Source organism: Perissodus microlepis, chromosome 4 (genome assembly GCF_051167445.1).
Source record: "Perissodus microlepis isolate ML-2025 ecotype Zambia chromosome 4, ASM5116744v1, whole genome shotgun sequence".
Classification (NCBI taxonomy): Eukaryota; Metazoa; Chordata; class Actinopteri; order Cichliformes; family Cichlidae; genus Perissodus; species Perissodus microlepis.
This window is the reverse complement of record NC_140464.1, coordinates 8,773,153-8,793,733: the sequence shown is the minus strand read 5'-3', so window position 1 is coordinate 8,793,733 and position 20,581 is coordinate 8,773,153. Positions and strand designations below refer to the sequence as shown.

General features: G+C 40.7%; 1 protein-coding gene across 1 annotated transcript in view; it reads right to left on the bottom strand.

The window, feature by feature from the left end:
• The window catches only part of plekhh3 (pleckstrin homology, MyTH4 and FERM domain containing H3), a 36,561-nt gene extending 24,285 nt beyond the window's left edge, over positions 1-12,276 (bottom strand). The window contains exons 1-2 of the mRNA XM_084925453.1: positions 11,644-12,276; positions 5,291-5,346 (exon numbers count right to left, since the gene is read on the bottom strand). Coding sequence (XP_084781579.1) covers positions 5,291-5,346; positions 11,644-11,778 — 191 coding nt within the window. The 5' untranslated portion in view covers positions 11,779-12,276. The remainder of the gene's footprint in view (positions 1-5,290; positions 5,347-11,643) is intronic.
• Between the last annotated feature and the right edge of the window lie 8,305 nt (positions 12,277-20,581).

Below are 20,581 nucleotides of genomic sequence, written 5' to 3'. Positions count from 1 at the left end.
CACTCCTTGTAACCCAAAAGAACATGCACGGTTGCAAAAATGACCATTGCATTGATTAGTCACAGGAATACTTGGGAGAGTTGTCTGATGGATAAATAGCTCAGGATGTGCCCAGAAAAGCATTTAGAAAAAGCACCAAGTAAAATAAACCAAAGTTTATTAAAATCATGCTCATATCAGAGGCTTAATAATCATTCTTCCTGTAGAAATCCATCTATTTCTCTTCCCTTCTCCATAGAGTGCATAGGCTGACTGCATGGGCCTCTGGCTGAAACTGGGCTGGTGGGAAAATGGGAATGTGGTGATTAAGACTGGGCCTATATGACCTCCCAGCTAAAAATACACTGTTTTCTCAAGACCACTGCCAAGAAGCTCTGGACTAGGCAGAGGGGAGAGGGAAAACAAAGTCATGTTATGAGACCTGAGTAGGAGGGACAGGAAGTCTGAGTTTGTGACTGAAGAAGTGTTGTCAGCAAGGCATTTTATGATAGAGAGTAAGTGACTCTTTAGTTTGAATAAAGCCATTCTACTTGTGAAACTTAGTAACGCGGATTAAAACTTTCCATATTTGTTGATGTTGTAAACAAGTCCAGATTGTGATGGTTGGATGGTTGACAGACAGGACGACAGACATCCAGACAGGCAATTACCAGGGGCCCACTTCTAAGCTCTTCACGCAAACACTCACTTGTGTTATGCATACACACCCTCTGTCCTGCATGTACATACATTTACACACATAAAATACATTCCTTAATACTGTTCTCTTTTAGTTATCTAGTGGCAAAAACTTCAAGCTTCTGACTACTTCAGAGAGCTGTCAACGAAGAAGAGGAGAAGCTAATTCCAGAACAGATAGAACAGAGAAAAGTCTTCAAGTGTCTACTTTCTTTTTAGAACAGTTTGTACTCTCCCCTGCCTCAGCTATGAGAAGGAACTTGAGAGTGAGGAAAGGGAAGATTAATAAATGTAATTTTGTGTCTACACACCACCCAAGTAGGTTTTGGGAAATTTTCAACTTTAACTTTAGGAGATTAACAAAAGTATTGCATTAACTGGTTAGGAATTACAGCCCTTTTTATACAGTCTCCCATTTTTAAAGTTTCAAAAGCAACTGGACAGTTGAGTGATAAGTAGTTTCATGACCAGGTTCGATCCGTTTCCTTGTAATTCGATGACAAATGAAGCAGATGAAAGATCTAGAGTTGATTCCAAGTACTCGACTTTTACTTGGGAGCCATTCACGAGACCTCAAGAGGAACTTTGTTACCCATCCAGGTGACCTCTGCAGTCTCAACTAACTGCAGGTTTAACAATGAGCAAAAACAGAAGTTGCTTTTGAAGAAGTTACTGGCAGCACGCAAAGTAACAACTGGGGCCTTACCAATGTGTCGTGAGGTCAGTTTCACAATTGTTAATATGCAGATTGTCATGACTACTAACAAATGAGAAATGGCTGCAATCATAGTATTGTAATATGGTAAAGGATTTACCCTTAGGCCCCCTCCTCTGTCCAGAGATGGCCGTTCCCTTTTCACATAAATGCCCTCCTTGACTCCCTGCTCAAACCATCATTCCTCCCTGTCCAGGATGTGTACATCCTCATCATTTCAAGAGTGGCCACTGGTCTGTAAGTGTAAATAGACTGTGGAGTCTTGGCCTGACAAGGTAGCTAAGGTTGTTTGGTTTCACTGATGTATAATTCACAGTAATCCTCCTGTTTGCGTTGGGGACCCCGATCCTCGGCGTGGACACATTTTCTTCAGCGGTCAGGACAATTTGCATATTAATGATGTTGAAACTGAGCACATGGTCCATTGTTAGGCAATCATGCTGGTTTTGGTCATTGTGCAAATGGACTTTTTATAAGGTTGGGGAAACTGAGACTAAAAAAGTTGCTTGGATGAATGCAAAAACGTTTCTCTCACTGGAAACGCTACGTCCAGATGAACGCAATCATCTTTCTGGGATTTCTTGATGATTGAGATTGGTTAAGATATATAAATACAATTGAAGGAGGCCATCTTTAAATATTCGATTGGTGCTGATACAAGTAGCAGGATGATTTCTGAAGTCCACATGGGTATACTCTGCTCAAATTCACACATATGCTGCAAGACTCATCAGACAGCACTTCACAGTGTAGGTGGATAAAGATGGCAAAAGCAACCAAAGAGTTTCTAAAGGCAAAAAGAAGGATATTCTTTCATGATGCAGTCAACATCATCTGATCTCATCATCTGATTGAACGCAGAGACCTATAAACAAGCAGCAACCAAAGGTGGCTGCAGTGAAGGCCTAGCAGATCATCTTAAAGGAAGGAAGGACAACACATAAACAATTACTCGGCTTATAGTCTTCAGTTACTTCATTTCAAATTGTGTTAGTTTGTCCAATTAATTTTGAGGAAATATGTTAGGAAGTTGCAGGCATGGATTCTGTGAGACCCCCTGAAATCAGCTAATGCATCAGGCTTGTAGCACGGCTAATTAGCAGAGTATAGACATGTTAACAAAAAAATCCCCTAATTAATCACAGTCACACCTTTATTCCATCTAATTGTTTAAATTAACATTTCCTTGTGCACAGTTTGGTCAAAGTCCAATGTAAATCAGAGCTTGCGTCTCCTCTTATGCAACAATTAAGATGAATTGATATGACTCAATTTGTTAAAATAGCAAAGTTCTGGCTTATCAGAGCCTAACTTGGCATTCCTTCCGTACAGCTGAACTTCTGGGTGTGTCCATTCATTGGCCAGGTAATGAGCAAGCGCTATGCTCTCTAATCTTTGCACTTACTGTGATGATTACAGCCAGGCAAACACACAGTCTCTTCAAACTAGTAGTTAATCATGCCATGCGGACCACAACAGTGCAGAAATGACATACATGCACACACACACGCACATGAACCCGAGCCACACCTCTTTTAGGAGTGCTGTTGAGGCAGGACTGAGTCACCCAGTCCTTACTTCTTTCCGTCCTATTTTCCCCCCTCAAGCCTCAAAAGACACCATGTCACGTATGACTACAGCAAAATATTTCATCTCACATAACCACTTCCTGGGACAGCTCTATTCTTGTTGAGAGTTTCTGCAGATCCTCGTCTGTTCATTTGTGATGGGCGATAGGCCTACAAGTCAAGCTTTGTGATTCATTGCCTGTGAGTCGGCAGATGTACAGTTACGATTGTGGAAGGGAGAACGGGGTGGTGATAAGGGCACGATGCCAGAGATAGAGAGAAGCACAGCCTGGCTACATCACTGTCTGAGATCACAGCCATGCACTAATAGTCTGGATCAAGCCCTCCGTGAATCACTTTTGACTCTCATTTGCATTAACATGTAATCCACATGGCCATTTGAATCTCATTTACAGTAAGATGCCCTGATATTGAAAGGGTGATTGGTTAAAGTCATCTAAGATGAAGATTAACATATAACCATGTAATAAAAGTAAGTGCATCCCAAGGAAATCTTCTGCCATTCACATATGCAGATAAGCAAACATCTCATCCCTTTTGAAGCAATATCTTTAAATAAGATCAATTCAATCCAACTGAAAAATAATTACTTGTCTTTTGTGGAAAAAGTAAATACAGGAAGCCACAGAAACTAGTATTGCTCCCTTTAGCAGAAATAATTAGCTTCTTGTATGCATTTTTCATAATGACTCACTCTGGTGTAGGCTTGCTAAAAATCTTGACTGTGCTTCATTCAGTGGTACGATCCTTAGCACTGTTTTTTTCTACTCAAAACCCCACACAAGATCTGAAGGGGATTCCAATCAGGAATTTGAATGGGCTTATTGAGCCATTCTTCAGTGGATTTGCAGGGAGGATGAAAACCTGTTGAAAGGTCCAGTTAAAGTTTTATCTGTTTAAGACTGCTGGCCACACATTATCTTCAAGTACCCTTTGATATGATGCAGGAGTCATAGTTCATAATTACTGAATGCAGGCTGCCCAGGTCCAAACATAGCGCATCAACCAGCATCACTGTGGCCAAGCAACCCAATCTTTGATTTGTCTGTGCAAAAGGCCTGGTCTTCAGAACATAATCATTAACAAACTGTAGGTTTTGCCTATTCAGAAAAGACACGTCTTCAACAGAGGTCCAATATGTTCTATATTTGTCTAATTGTAAAAACATTTACTTTGACATCAATAGTATATGTGTTTGCAACAAATAGTCTATTCTTCAGCTAATTATCTGGTGAAGTCTGTTCTTGACTAATTGCAAGTTGTTTAAAATTCAGCCCATTTTTCTCTTATGATACAACGAATAATGCTGGGTTCATAGGCAGCCATAATCTCTTTTTTTCCCTCTGAGGGCCTTAGACACCTCTTTATATCTTAGCCGAATGACAGCGCACACTACAATAGCAAAGGAGACTCTATGACCTAGATATCCGAAATTTAAATAAGACAAATTCAACCTATTAATGCCTCAGGAGGTTGGGGGTGTAATAAATGTATGGTTTTCCTTAATGTTGCCATTATTTGAATGCACCCGATTTATCTATGAAAATCAATTGTTTGGAAATTTAAACATGTCAAAAACCTCCATCAGACATCTTTTAAATTTTCAAATGGAAAATTATTGGCAAATAAAACTTCAAATAACAGCCAGGTTAACTTCTTAATGGTAAAGCTCAACCAGTTTGAAAGACTGAAAACTAATTTCACCTAAAAGAAATCAAATATCACCACATATCCCAAATATTAGATCATCTGTCAGTATGTATATGACTCTGTACCACTTGCAAGCACACATGAGAACACCATGAGATACTGAAGAGGAACTGAAAGAAATCAAGTATTAACACATGCGCCTGCGGATATATACAGAAATCCCCGGCGCTCAGAGGAAGTATACATGTAAAAGACGGAACTACTACTTCCCTTGTTGTTTGCACTGTAGCCTGCAACCAAGTCGAGCTGAATGGGGGAACAAATCGAATTGGACATAAAATGGACTTTACCTTGCCAGTTCTATGTAATGCCCAGTCAAACCCATGTGATAATAGAGCATATAATTTCCTGGAGAATTCATAGTGAGAGATTGGGTGTCACATGCCCCGTCTCCGGCATGCTCTTCCCAGAAGCTATATACGCTGTATTGGAAATGGACCATTTCCACTACAGATAATGCAGCTGACATGTACAATCTCTTGCTATTGGCTACATGTGAAAAAGGACAAAAATCAGACAATGGTGGACAATGTCCAGATCCAAATCTCCCAAAATTGACCAAAGTTCAAGTGTGAAATTGGCTTCTGTAGCTCCTTACCCATTTGTTCCATTGGCTGTGCAAGATGGCTGAGAAACAATCACCTCAGCTGGAGTCTGTCAACAGAAAAGAGAGAAAAGGGTAAATCGACAATCATGCACCACAGACATTGCTTTAGCTTCAGAAATAGGCCACAGTTTGAAGTGATCCTTCAATGCTTTGCCTTCAGGAGCCATGTTACAATAGGGCATGCAGTTGTTCCTGGCAAGCCTCAGCACATAGCTGCACTATTCCTGTAATGCTTGGCTTTTACTTGCAAGGAGTAAACTTGATGGGAGAAATATGGCATGCAAAACAGGCTAATTTAATATAAGTGATGGGAACAGAGGAATTTTTCATGCTTAAGCTGAGTGCACCCCAACATTCGCAACCCAAAGTGATTTTTTTTCTCTCCATTCGTTTCTCTAAGAAGATTAACCTAAAAATAACATCAGTTTTTGAGAATGCATGGACAGCCAGAACAATTGTATTTATCCTTTCTATCTGTGAGTTGATTGCTATAAGTTGTGAGAGTTTGAGGGGAAAAAAAGCAAGAAAGACAAAGAGACCCTTTAGCCTTAATTATAACAGCTTGCATTGAGAATCTTTACACTAAAGATAAACACATAAGTGTAAAGATAAAGTCTTTACGGTTATGCTATTGACAGAAAACAAAATCAAACAATAGCAGTGATTATGATAGAGATGAGAAGCCTTAAATAAGACCCAAGGTTTTCCTGATTAACTGCACTTTACCTAGTAAAATTTATTGTGCCCTAATAATCATCTGATGAACAGATTATTTACTTAAATATTAAACTGAAACTGGGATAGGCTGATAGCCTCGATAAGGAAAAACAGAAGAGAATGGATAGAAGGATGGATATTAAACTGCAAGCCAGCTATTCATTTAAAAATCACATAAACACCTTCTTGGACATTAGTTTTGTGTGGAACTTGGAATTAGTTCCTCTACTGACTAAAATGAGCCTACCCCTGGCAGACATGTAAAATCAAATTTCATGGGTGAAACAATGAACTTTTCATTCCAGGACTCCCCTGTGAAGCAGAAGATGGAAGAGGATGTTTCCTTTCACAGTGCTCCGGCCCCTAGATTCCCAACCTGACCTTGGAAAACCCCATCAGACAGCTTGCCTGTGTGCAATTTGGACAGATTCCCTGGTGTGCAGAGCAGCACTGTGTGTCCCTGTGGCCTGACTTGTTGTCTCTGTGAACCACAGCCTTGAGCCAGCTCCTGTGGCTGCCCTGACCCAACTCAGGGGTGTTGGCCTACCTGAAACACTATCCAGGTCAGTTCTGGGCTCCTCACAGTTCACACACCACACTTTACTACAGGGCAAACTATCCTAAGTTTAACCATTGCCCCACAAAACAGTCTAGGCTTCTTTTTAGATGGTTCAAAAATAACAAAGAAAACATGAACTGCAAATTTATAGGCTAGCTTGGAATCTATGTTATATTTTTAAGGCAGACGGACCCATATGCAAATAAGGAAAAGATTACAGTTTGGATAATGAGATCTCATTAATGTTTAACTCAGAGGGAAGTACTGTAAATGTCAAACCAGACTGATGTGAACAAATGAACAGACAGTGTGTGTATGGTAAATCATTTAGCCAAGCCAACAGGCCTAATAAAAAAAATCTAGACAGACATCAATGACAGGAAACCCTTAATAAAAATCAGTGACATAAAAGCAATAATTTAATAATATCAACTAATCAAACAATCAGTAAACTAATAAGACAGGTAGGCACAGTCAAAATAGTCTGAGTCACTGCCCACAAGTCTTTACAATTTACTGAAAAAAATGCTTTCCAATAGAGTTAATGGGCTGTGGGGTGAGGAACAAGGATAGCGTGCGATGTAGAGCCCTGGCAAAAGATCTCTCTTTGTGGACGGCAGGGTATGAATCATTCCAGACTAGAGCAGAGCTTGAAGAGAAATAGGGAAAGATGCCGTGATGTGTTCATTCCGTGGCTGACTTCCGCTCTCGCTTTTCCCAGTTTATTCTCTCCTTCTCTTTCTCTCTCCCTTCAGCTCTCCTGGGAGGCTGAGTAACCATGAGAAAATGCTTGGGCTCAGCCAGTGTCGGCCTGAAGACCAGATGTGTGGCCTCGAGGTGGTGAGGCAGAGACGCAGCGGAAACCAAATATAAACCAGCGTACCGTGACACCTCTGAAAGCAGAGGGCAGCAGGGATGGCTAATAGGACCTGCTCTCAGCAAAGCAGGACTGTGTCTGTTTGTTCCGAGCAACAGGATGCACTGCGGTACTCCAGTCCACACTTACAACTGCCTGGGCCTAAACCTCTGTGGTGGTAGTTTATTGGTAAAACTGCATACATATTACATAAATACTGAATAATGGTTTTAGTGGAAACATGGAAAGAAAAGAGAATGACGGATATCCTGCCCTAAAATTAGTGCCCAAGTATTCCTACACTGGAGGCATTCAGCCTGGTGTGACTGTTTGGGCAGCTGTTAAAGAGTAGTTTCTTTGAATGGCAACTGTAAACATGAAGAGAAAAGGTTTTGGCATAGCCCTGTGCTCTCAAGGGCCAAGCCTACATAAGCATCGGCACTGACTCATGATCCCAACGTCAGTAAGAAAAGTCCTGGCAAGGAAGAGTGTGTCATCTATGGCTTTGGTACTTCAGTTTCTACACATCATGGCGTCTTCTGGCAGCATGTTGTAAAACAATGCAGGAGCTCGTGATTTTGAATGTCTTGAGGATGGTTAATGATGGTTAATAATCGAACACAGCCCAGATGGCTTTCCTAGAAATCATTATAGACCAACCCTTCAACTGACCTCACCCCCTTGGTAGAAATTATGGAAAACCAAACAGTATCAACTGGATCTACTCTGGGGACTGTAACACAGTTAAGATTGACCAGCTGATGTGAGATTGGAGTAGTTTCAGCTGTGTTCCTAATTATTGGCTCAGCTTAAGATATTGATAACAGAATTACAACTGTCACAATCAGAGTGGCACAAAATAAGAGGTAACATGATTTGCTGAAATGCATCAAGCGCCTGGAAGCGTCAATAAATAACTCCATCGCATGAGGGGGATTTATTATTAGGCGAAGGATCTCTAAGACCAAAATAATGCTTTACTGCCAATTGTTACTGTGAATTACAACAGTCAATTATTTGATTCCTTCCATTTACAAGTAATGTGATAAGCTGAACATGCCTAACCACATGACAGATTAAGACAAAATGCCCCTCAAAAGAAAATACATCACTCAGATTAATACAGACAGGCAAATACTTTATGACTTAGGTCATGCCTTTCATATTCATAAATATTTATGAGCAGAAATCAATAGAGCCAAGACTCTAATTGGTGATGTAACATCAATGTTGGGGATACAGTAGCTCTAAAGACAAAGCAGCATTATGAGCTTAAGAGTGGTGAGTTTTAAACTGCCAGAAATAATAAAAGCTGTTTTTAAACAATTATCCTTGCATAGATTGCAAATTTGAGCTGACCTTTTAAAATGTCACTGTATCATTTCATTATTGGGATAGTCTTGTATTCAGCTCATCATTTGAACAAGACTGTTAGTCTATATGCCATTAAATAAGCCCTTTATCTTCTCTGATTACTATAGGAGTTCAGTAGGCTTGGTTCAACTCTCAAAAACAAAAATGCAACAACTTAGTTGTAATCATAATTTTGCTGTTCCCTGTTACTATCAGTTATGTATCAGCTTATATAAGTCATATTGGATTCTTATAATAAAAACTAGATTCAACGACTTCACTTGGTTCCTTTTTGTTCAGTCAATAATGGCACTCTGGTTATCTTTATATTTTTTAAAAAGCCAGGATTCAAGTCTCAATCAAGCTTCTCTGAAAAAGCTATAATTCAATAAACATTAAACCAAAGCCACCAGAGGAGCACAATTATGCACATGGATGCACAAGGTTGCATTTTAATGAGGGAATCCGGGAAAGTTAGAGGAAAAAGGATCTCGGTGTCTCACTTTAGAAGGCCATCAGCCATCTCCACTGGGACATGTAACTGTGATCTTGTATTGATTGCAAATATGAAGCACCGTTGGGTTCCTCTGACCACCAATGGTAGAACAGATGGTAGATTATGACCAAGATAGTGTGTGCTACACACCAACACCTCTTCGGATAATGCTGAGTAACAGATGTTGCTCTTATCTGGTGGTTTTTGGAACTGTTAGATTTCTGTTGAGCCAATAACTGTGTAAAACTTATCTGTTTCCATCGTTTACATGCAAATTGCTGTAGTGTATAACTGGCTGGCTACAAAAACACAAAGGGGGCAATAAACAGATAAGCAGGATTTGCAAGTAATGGCTCCAGGTGGTATTACTTTCATCTGCAAAGGCTTAGTGTTGGTGTAAAGTTTATCTCAGAAGCACAAAATAGCTGTGCCTATAATTTCAACCAGCACATAATGTTATTTAGTGTGCACTGAAGTCAAAGTCTAAAAATATGATTTAAAAAAAAAAGAGCTGGTGTTTGGAAAGGCAGAAAATCCTAACAAATATTTGAGAGCATTTTTTTTCCTGGGACACTTTACATTAAGAGCTGCATGTGGGGTTGTACAGAAAGAGCCTACCTTAATGCAAGGCAACAATGCCCCCTTACAAGTGGGTGGACAATGCTGAACTCTCTGTGGCTGATCAGATGACTAACATTACAGAGAATACAAGGCCACAGTCTTATTTGCCACTGAGCAAATGGGAGGCCAAATACACAGGATCAGTTCAACACCGAGTTCGACAAGTTACATCAGAGAGTGTGTGCATGTGGGATTGCTCAATGTTGCCCAGGCCTCAAAGACCACACAAACCTAAACGTTAAACTAAGGATCAGTAGATTCTGTGTCATGCATCAGTTTTAGAGGCTTGTACTGAACAGACAACAAGGTTAACAGTGAACATGTATCTAAACTCGCACGTGAACACTGTAGCTCACCACTTCACTGGACATAATGCCATAAACGGGAGCATGATAAATTCTTTATCATACCCTGAATTTCCAACCTATATGTACAGTACTGTGCAAAAGTCTAATTTATTCATATTTTGCTCACAAGAAGCCAGACCCTCTTGGTAATTTTTAAGTGGTCTTTGGTAATAGGTCTTAATGTCTTTCAAACTTTTATTTGGACATTGGCTGCTTTTTCAGTCATTTTCAGTCCAGTCCTTGTATGTGCTCATTTTCAGCCAAAGATGCCCATTTGACAGGCATAAAAAGTATTTTTGCACCAACAAGGTGATTCCCAAAGGGCTGTTAGCCAAAATGGGAATGGCATTCTGTATTTCCTGTACAGCACGCAAGAAAAACTTGACAAGTAGAGGCCAAAAGCCTAAAGAAACCCTAAAAAAACAACAAAGATCTGACAGGACCAGAGAAAAGCATCAGGACCCTTGGTTGATTGATCTACTGTTCACCAAACTTCGGAAATGATTTCAGAGGAAGGGCAGCTGCCATGAAGCCATTTTAGCAAAAGGAAAGCAGGACAAAAGGCCAAATGACAAAAACTAGACTCAAACAGGTCTCATGGAGTGATGAATCTTAATTTGAAATGTTGGGTTCATCAGCACATATGGAAAAGGCCAGGAGAGAGGTACAGTGAATGCCTAAAGCAAAGCACGGTGGAGGCTCTGTCATGGTTTGTGGCTCTTATCAAAACTGATGGACTCACAACTACAGAAAAGTATGAACATTTTTTGTTCCACCATGTAATACCATCAGGAAAGTGTTTACTTGGCAACTGACCTCATTTCTCAGCATGAGGATTATCTCAAACACACGACCAATGCAGGTAAAGCATATACGGAACACAGTCTGCCTTGGATTGGCCTCCCCAGAGCCCAGACCTCAACATTAGTGGTGTGGGATCATCTTGACAGAGAACAAAGCCAAATACCTTTAAGAAGAAGAGAACTATTCCTGAGAACTACTTCAAGAAATTACAAGAAAGCTTGGCTGAGAGTGTTCAGACTGCTTTAAAGAAGGAAATTTATCATACCAAATATTGACTTTTAAGCTTGTTATATTTAAACAGTCTGTCTCTGCCTTGTATACTGCATGTATATGTTTGTACAAATGAACCGTTGCACCTACGCTAAAGTAAAGGGTGACTCAAGACTTGTGCACAGGACAGTAGTTTTCCAAGTGAAATCATTTTCAAACACTGAACTAACATTCTTTTCGTTGAATTTCCAGTGTAGGATGAACTGAGCAGTTTTTAAAACAAATACTGATATTTTAAATGTAGTGTGGGCATTCATTAAAAACATGCTATTAATTTATTGGTGCTCTGAAGCTGTTCTAGTGCAGGTGGTAAGTTTTTACCCGTCCATTGGGAGTCAAGTCCTCCTTGTTGCGCAATTCAAAAGATTCTTCCTCCTCTTTCTCCCCATAGTCCCGTCCGAGCAAACTGAAGCCCTGCCTGCAGCACAGAAACCAGCAAACTCCTTGCAAAGGCATTCAAATCAGGTTAAGTGTGTCGTCTTCTTCTATCCAGGTCGGTAAATTTAACATTCACGGTGTCGTCTCGACCGTAAGTAACTCCAAAAGCTGCGTGAGCGCATACAGAAAATCCTCTCCATAGATGTCCAGCGAGGAGGGTGATGGAAAGCATAAGCTTATTTTCTTCCTTTATGTAAAGGAACATTAAATGTCTAGTAAGTGTACATGACGGCAATCGTTCTCCAACACAAAGATGTGGTTAAAGGAAAATCCTCCACCGCTTTCAGAGCTCCAGCTGCTTCATTCGCAATACCCTGCTTTAGACTTCACAAAACCGAGGCGCAACAAAACTCTAAGTTAGTATCCCAACCTGGTACTTTAAGTGAAAAACACCAGTGTGAGTAACCCTGGCAGGAGCACCGCTATTGAGATCAGCATTGTTTGCTCACATTTAGCGAGTAACCTGGAAGTGTACCTCAGCGATGTCTGAGTCCCGAGTTTGAACAAAAGCGTGCTGCTGCTTGGACAGGACCGTGTGGGAAATTAGACCACGCCCATCGACTTCAGCTCTACTGCGCTATTGGCTGGGCACAGACACTCCCCGGGATACCACGCCCACGGTGCACGCCTCTCAAAGCAAACATCATCCACAGCGTCACATGTCCTGTGGTAGATGACAGAAATCAAATCATCCAGAATCAACATGATGTATTATAATATTCTAATATTGACTGTCTCTAGTGCTCATTTGTATGGATAGTGTCTTTAACCGCTCATAAATCTCTCTGATGTAGTATTTGTAGTATTTATACAGACACTCATTATGTCTCAGCAGCCAGTTTAGTCTGTGAATATATTGAATAAGGACACAAAATCATAAGTATCGTAATAATACACTTCTAAATGACCGTTAAGTGTATTTTAAGATGACATTTTACAAAATAGTAATATGCTAAAATCATGACAAAATTCTTCACAGACTTGCTAGTGTTACGCTACATTATGTCAGTGTCATGTTTGTATAATTAGGAATCTTTCACACTCTCTTTACTTTGCTCTCTATACTATACTTTACTAAAATCCACAAAACTGCAGCAGTAGGAGGCAGGAGCACTGGTGCTAAAACTAGACACGTGACAGATCCAGCCCCCTCAGCACTCATGGCTATTTCTCCGTTAATATGCCTTCATTTCCCCTTTGCTGCTCAGTGTAGACTTCCCCCACACACTTTTGGCTTTAACTCATTCCTCACCAAGTAGAGCTCCCAGCAGCTGGTTCACCCACATCGGCTCAATAGGTATACTTCTTTAATTCAGTTCTCAAATGCAGTACATACGAACTAAGGGTCATTTTTGCACTGTGAGCACAAAGGAACATCACTAGTTCAGATACTTTTAACCTCTGCACTCTGCATTCTCCCTTGGGGCTTTGAAAACTCAATAAGAAGGCTTATGGGGTCACATTTTCACCTTAGCATTATGGACCGTAAGCCTAGCCACCTCTTTACCCAATCTCCCACTGTCAAAAAGGAAAGAGGAAAGGAAGAAAACTGGTTTCATTTTAAGTTTTGTTTTGACAAACTGCAAAAAAAGATGGCATATATTAGTACACAGAAGAGAATGTTTCTTTTCCTGAAACCCATAGCTTTTCTTTTAGTATCGCTCTCAAGGCCAGATCCTCCCTGTCCTCCCCCATATCCCAAAACAATACGCTTGGGGGCCTCTGCTCCCACAGACCTGGAGGAACATATGTTTTATTTTTAGAGCCCTCTCTCTCAGCCCACGCTAGTAAAGTGAAAAAAGAGAAAAACCCTCCCTCCGTGTATGGTTTCTGAAAGAGCTGAAGTAGAAAAGAAAGACTAAAAGTATTACAGCATAATTTTTTTTTCAAATATCACTAAAAAACTTAACCCAAATATGATCTGCAATTAGGTTTTTTTTTTTTTTTTTAATTTGGTACAAAAGCAGCAATCTGAAAATTTCTATTCTGTGTCATACAAACTTTATCCCAGTCTTTCATCCACCTCCTCCTCCTCTCTTTTCCCCCTTCCAAGAGACGACACACGATTCTCTATTAGCACGTATGCATATATGCACTCACACACTCACGCACGCATACTTGGATATACACAAGATAACCTGATACAGTGTGTCAGGTTGAGGAACCAGATCAGGAGTAGGGCAGATGATTCGGTAGGGCTCCCAGTTTGAACGGACGCCAAGCTGGCTGGCCTCAAGATGGCAGAGGAGAGGAAAGTGTGAACCTGGAGTAACAGGGTAGTCATTGAAATCTGAAAATGTGATGGAATGCAGCTGCTAGATGTAGTGGAGCTGCAGTATTTCCTTGTGTCTCTGTAACAACAAGTAAAATGTGATGTTGCTTTTAAAGCACTGTGTGAATTTGGATTTCTTGCAGGTAACATGAAGGGACATTTCTCTTTTCTCCTCATTCTTTTCTTTTCAGTCCTCCACCCTTCAACCCCACCCCCATAATCACTACCCCCATCCCCAAGATACACACACACACACACTTCCTGCCTCCAACTTCTCACAACACCATTTGTTGAAATTGGCATATGGGGTTTCCAACTGAGACGTAGAGTAGACACAAATCACACACATCAAGAGACAGAGCAGAGCAGAGTGCTGTTCCCTTCTCTTTCTGCCTCTCCCTCTTTTCTTTCCTTCTCTCTGTCTCTCACTCTTTCCCCTTTGAGTGTCTGCCTGCAGGATCCTGTTTCACTGCTGCCCGCATCACAGCCAGACTCATATGTTGGTGAAACAAATTGATTGTCAACAGAAAGAGATGTGAAGTCTGGCCTGCCAAAAAGCTCCCTGCATGATTCACATTTGGGTGGTTGTTATGTTTTTTTTTTTTGTTTTTTTCTTCTCTGTGTAATGATTGATAAAATCGTTTGATATGTTTCAAGAGCTTTCTGCTTTTGAGGTTTAATTTGAACATTCAAAGGGGTCTCTAGGCACACAGAGCAAACAGTAAGAAGCTCTATATCTGTATATGAAAGCTACTCCGCATCTGGTAAATTGCACCTTCTGTTCAAAAGTCAGGTCCAAGGTCAAAATTTATGTGACAGCCCCCACGTAAGGATTTAGGATTGGAACGGACCCTCTGTGGCCCTGACTCGTGACTCAGACAGGATTTCCTCCCTGCTGTATTCAGCATTGAACTTAACCCTCATCCTGCTGTGGCACCAACCCCTTTGACACCAGTCCTGTGTGCTTAGGGTGACCAAAAGTTTAGGCTGCAGGTTAGAGGACAGAGGACTGCTGTTTGATGGCTGTTAGCCCATGTAATGGGATAGGCTTCTGTAAAGCCCTGGGCCGGTTGACCTCAACTTCAAACTGTGAAATATCCAGCAGTGCATGAGATTACTTGTGACAGAAAAGTTGTTTGTGTACAAAAAAATGAGTGAAAATATAGATGGACGAGAACTCAAAAATGAATAATAAAGTCACTAGAATACCTGGCATACCTGATCTGGTTTTAACTGCAGAACATCCAGTCACAGGGGGCCTTGTTAAAAGATTTGTTAACCAAATTATGCATCAAACATTAAACAAGAGAGACAGTGGGATTCTTAGGTGCACACCTGGGCTCACACCCATGCCATGTCAAGTATCTTCTTACCCTTTCCTGTTCTACAGTACTTCAGAGATAGTGTTTAACAGTGTTATGGATGCCACAGGTAAGGAAGTGTTTCTAACCCTGGCTGTGGGTACATCTGTTCCTGGGGACTGCATGGTGTACACGATCGTATCAGTGACAGGCAAGGCTAGAGAAAACATTCCTGGCTTCAACTTCTGACCCTCTCGCCCCAGTTAACCCCTCCCCGTTTCCCTTTCTTTCCTGGCTTCGTTACAGTGACCCTCAGCACTCAAGATTACTGTGCACCGGTTCAACCTGTCAATGCATTAACTGACAGCAAAACTTGTGCAATGGATGGATATAGTTTCGCAACAATGATTCTCGTGTTTTAAGAGACAGGGTGATATTCTATACCTGAAGCATGTGTCGCAAGTACCAAGTACGGAAAATGTGCAAGAAACATCACAGTCTATTAAAGTGATTTTTATGGTCTTTTTTATACAGCAGCTTCTGTCAACTAGATGTTAGAAAGATTTCAATCTAGGTATTTAGATATATTGACACCATTATTCATTCCAGCAGATAAATGAATGCTTTTAACTGTAACATTGCTGATTCACTGTTTAAATTCTTCAGACTTTACTGTACTTAGTAATTATATTTGAAAAGCATGCATTCCTCCGCTTTGGTGAAAATGTAAATAGGAGCAGACGTGATAGCAGAAATGTGGTTATCACTAACTGTCATCAAAAAACAAATCAGGAGGGGATGTACTGGAATCAAAGAGGCATAGAGAAAGATGGGAGACTGATAAAAATCAATAGTCAACTGGAGTAGATAAACAGCCAGGGCAACTGAAGAATAGACACAACATCTGACAATACAAACAAGCAGAGATATGCCCTCATAGTATCTGGTATTTTTACATCAAAGAAGAGGTAAAAAAAAAAAAAACCCAATAAGACTCCTCAAATAGTTGTGCTGAACATATCTTCTTACTTGCTGTTTACAATTTAATCGTACAGGACAATCACGCTCTCCCTCGGTCCTCTATTTTTTTCCATAGTTTTTCTAAAACCTTTATCATCCCGTACTCGGGACTATCCAAATTGAAATAATTTATTATAAACTTTTGGTGTCTGGAAGTCAATGATACAGTAGGTTAAACACTGTGAGTGTTAGAGTGAGGGAGAAGATAACATATTGACAGTTAGGAAGGCTGGGCAGAGAACCAGAGTCCTTCAGCTATTTTTGGATGCCGACTGTGTGAAAGTATGCTGAATGCAGAATAGATGACACATTGCCAAAATCTGAACCTGCGTTGCATTAGTGGTGTCTGTGCAAACTTGAATTTCTGTTCTTAAGCATATACATTTGCAAAAAAGACGTGCTTTGGCACAGAGGCACATGTATGCATATTCTAACACTTATTTGATGGAAATAATGCAAAAATTACTCTGCATTTTAAGAATGGGTTGGTTGGTAGTCACCATAGACGTGTCATCAGGATTTGCAGAATCACTGGAAACAATCTGCTGTTTGTAAAAGAGTCCAGTCCTGTGCATCTGTGCAAGGGCTTGCTCTTGCTTCCTGTGTTTAGAGATCAGCATTGAGAGCAGCTCTTACAAGTACAAGCAGTATAATTACTGAATATGGAAAAAGTGCCCACTGCTTTCCCTCAGTCTGAGCAGTGGTCCTTCACAGAGCAACTGAGTAAACTTCAATTCCTTTGGTCCTGTTTGTCAGTATGTATCTGGATGTTTTTGCAGAAGAAAATAATTACACACACCTGTGATTTTGGGATTTTCCACACTTCTGTAAACAGGATCTCTCAGAAGCTAAAAGTTTCAATAAATGGGTATTGAATTCTATTAGGAGGAAATCAAATATACGATGATGCTACAGAGAGTGGAGGTCTGCGATTCATAGGCTCACCTGAAAAAGAACAAGGTAAGGGATTTGAGACATTTCTATATTTCAGTTTAAAGCAGAGGGACAAAGAAGAGGGTAAAACACAAAAATTTAACCTGGCCTTAAGGTAAATACGTGAGTTTACAACTTGTTTGCATTAGTTGGGATGCTAATTAACAGCCTACTGGTTCTTTCTTTCCTTAGTCTGGCAGCATTAGCCCACACATCACCACATATTGCACTTACCTGAACCCACTGCTGTATCGTAACAAAGTTTGATTAATCTGTTTGCATTTAAGGAACTGTGCCTTACTAAATAAACTGTGTGTGCTTGAGACAACACACGGGCGTCCCTCCATGTGTTGTCTCGTGTTTCCTTCAGGGCTTGAGCCAAGCTGTTGCTAGGTGCCATGACCTCCAAGAGCAACATTCATGGGTAGAGAGGGTGAACCCTGTGAGGAGGACCAGGGCTGTATTTTATTTCTGCACCTCCCCCTACCACAAACACACACTGTATACCACAAAGTCCCAATGGGCCTGGCCTCTGGCTAGGCTCGTTCACTCAAGTTCATCATTAGCATCCATTTATATTCATAACTAATGATCTCTCATAACTAATGATGTTTCTTAACAGGAAGCAGTGCAGTCTATGATCCTAAGAGGTAGGATATTTCAGTCTTTTTCCCCAGTGATTAAGGTTTTAGTATTAAATAGGCTACTTTATACACTACATTGCAAGAAATAGCCCTCCCTTGCTTTGGCTGCCCATCAGATGCCCTAGCCCCCACCCCACCTAGAAGCTGTGAGTGGAGTGGGGCCCAGCATTGAGGGGACAAGTTGTTCTGTAACCTCACTGCCAAAGGTACTTTACTGGAGCTCAGCTCTACAGAGCTGAGCTGTGGAAGGGAAGGACACACTTTGCATGTCTAGTCAGATATTTAAAGAGTGTGTGCATGCATAGCAAAGTGTATTGTAGAGAGGGTTCGGCAGAACGTTGAAGAAAAACAGGCCTTGAGAATTAGCAATTGCGCTATTGCAATTACTGGAGTATTTTCTAGCCAAAGAGAGGAGCATTCAGTTGCCACTTTTTAAAAACAAGCACAGAAACATTGTTGATTAGCCAACCTGACCACCTTTACACGTTGTGACTTGGCATAAACCCTTTTCATCCTCACTCATCATCCTTCCAGCTGCAACTGTCATTTACTACAGACAGTTTCAGATTAAACAAAGCCCGAGGCAGTGCAACACAGGAAAAAAAGACAGTGGGCAAACAAACTGGGAGGCAGACTAAATACTGCGGCTTGTTTGCTTCGTGAGGGAAATACAGCCAAGGAGTGTGTATCACTCATTGAGGCTATACATGTGCCTATATGTGAACTTCTGCGTGTGTGCCGTGTTGGCAGCAAACATCAGAAACAAAAGTGTCTCGACTCCATGTAACTCAGGCCACAGCTGCTCATGGTATTTAAACCCAATGCAGGAGCCTGTACTGTTGTCTTTGTGGACTTGTCATTGTGTTTATACCAACCTGTCTCGTCTGTCTTTAAATCAAATTTGAAGACATGTGCAGGTGTGTGCATTCACAAATATAGGTCACTATTTGTGCAAAAACGGTTCACGGAGCGCAACAGATGTTGTCCCTTGGCATCAGTCCTTTTCTTCTTTCAAAGTGAAGGAATAAAAGTACATTAAAACAGAATATAAACCACATGTACTCTAATCTTCAAGTGCTATGTCTTTTATACGGTATTTGCTAAGCAATACAGATACTGTAGTAATACAGAAAGGTTACAAGACCTATAAATAGAAAATATATATAAAAAACAAAACAATAGGAGAATTGGATTTTAAAGGAGTAATGTAAATGTTGATCAAGTGTGGAACTACAGTGCTTAGGGTTCTACATGGGTCCTATCAGCCTAGCTAAGTATAGTACACGGTGCATGCTGGGTTGACCTGGAAACCCCTGACATTGAATCTTTGACAGGACTGCACAGCCTGTGTCTGAAGTGTTGCTGGTGATTGATTGCATGAAAAAATAAATACTGAAATACTGAATAAATACTTCAAATACTTCAAACACAGGTTGTGTAACACATTTTGCTTGTTGAAATTTCAACAGAATCTATACCACTCTCATGATTCCATGACCACATTATTCCTTATACAGCATTAAAACTATAAACATGGAGGAATGCACTAGTCAGATTCTGTCCAAAAGCAGCCACATCTACTCACCAGCACCATTAGAGCTCACTAATCACTGTTTTACTTTACTTTTTCTAATCCTTAGAAAAGAGATAAAGCCAAAAATAACAAGTTTTCTTTGCTGACCCTTTGACAGATTTTTTTCTTAGCAAAATCAAGTTGCAAGTCAACTATATTCTCCCAGAACGCACGCATAGCCTCTACACAACCTCTCAAAAACCAAATTTTTCTTCGAACTGAGGTGCTTGCACAGATTTAACAAGAACAAAAAAAAAAAAACATCTAATTTTTGAGCTTTGCAAAGACTAAATGATGGGCTCTGTTACTTTGGACAAAGAGTGCTTCCTTTTGCTTCTAGTTTTGTTAATTGAGCTGGTGCATCCACTTTTGGTGTGAGTGGTTAAAGAGGTTGTGGCAGCTGTCTTGAGCTAACACTGGGGGAGAGCCTCCAGGACCCCTGTACTAGTTTGCAAATCCCCCGCTGGGCTCACTTTTAGCTGGGATTGGCCCTCACCAGCAGGAGGTCATACTAGTGTATGGACACCTGAAAGGAAGCTGTTTTAATTGCTCTGTTTACGGCCCTTTACCCACCAGTATGGAGGGACACCAGGTTCCCATAGTTTGGGATAAAAATAAACACCTGTCTCATCAGTGTCTGACTGTCTTGCTGAATTATCAGGTTTCTGGCAAACATTTGAAAACCAGACACCATCAGCATTATTTACATCTGTTTTGCGTTAACATATCAGCTACACATAAATAAAGACAGCACTTACCATAGAAACCTTTCCAGATCCTTCCATCCATCCTCATGACAGTGTTATTCTATGGTAACAGGTCAGCAAAATTATCTCTTGGAAACATCTAGGCATGACCCTTGTTTATGCGTAAATGTGTGTTTATATGCCCTTGGCTATGGGCTCGACAGTGTAATTGTATTTGTGAGAAATTCTAAAGCGTGCCTTTGCGCTCGTACCCTTATAGCACATGTCCTTTTTATTCTGGAGTGGCACCCCTATGGAAAATACACATTGTGCTAATGGGTGCCGACCACAGTAAAATGTGATCCCAAAGCACAAAAGGTTATTTTAAAATC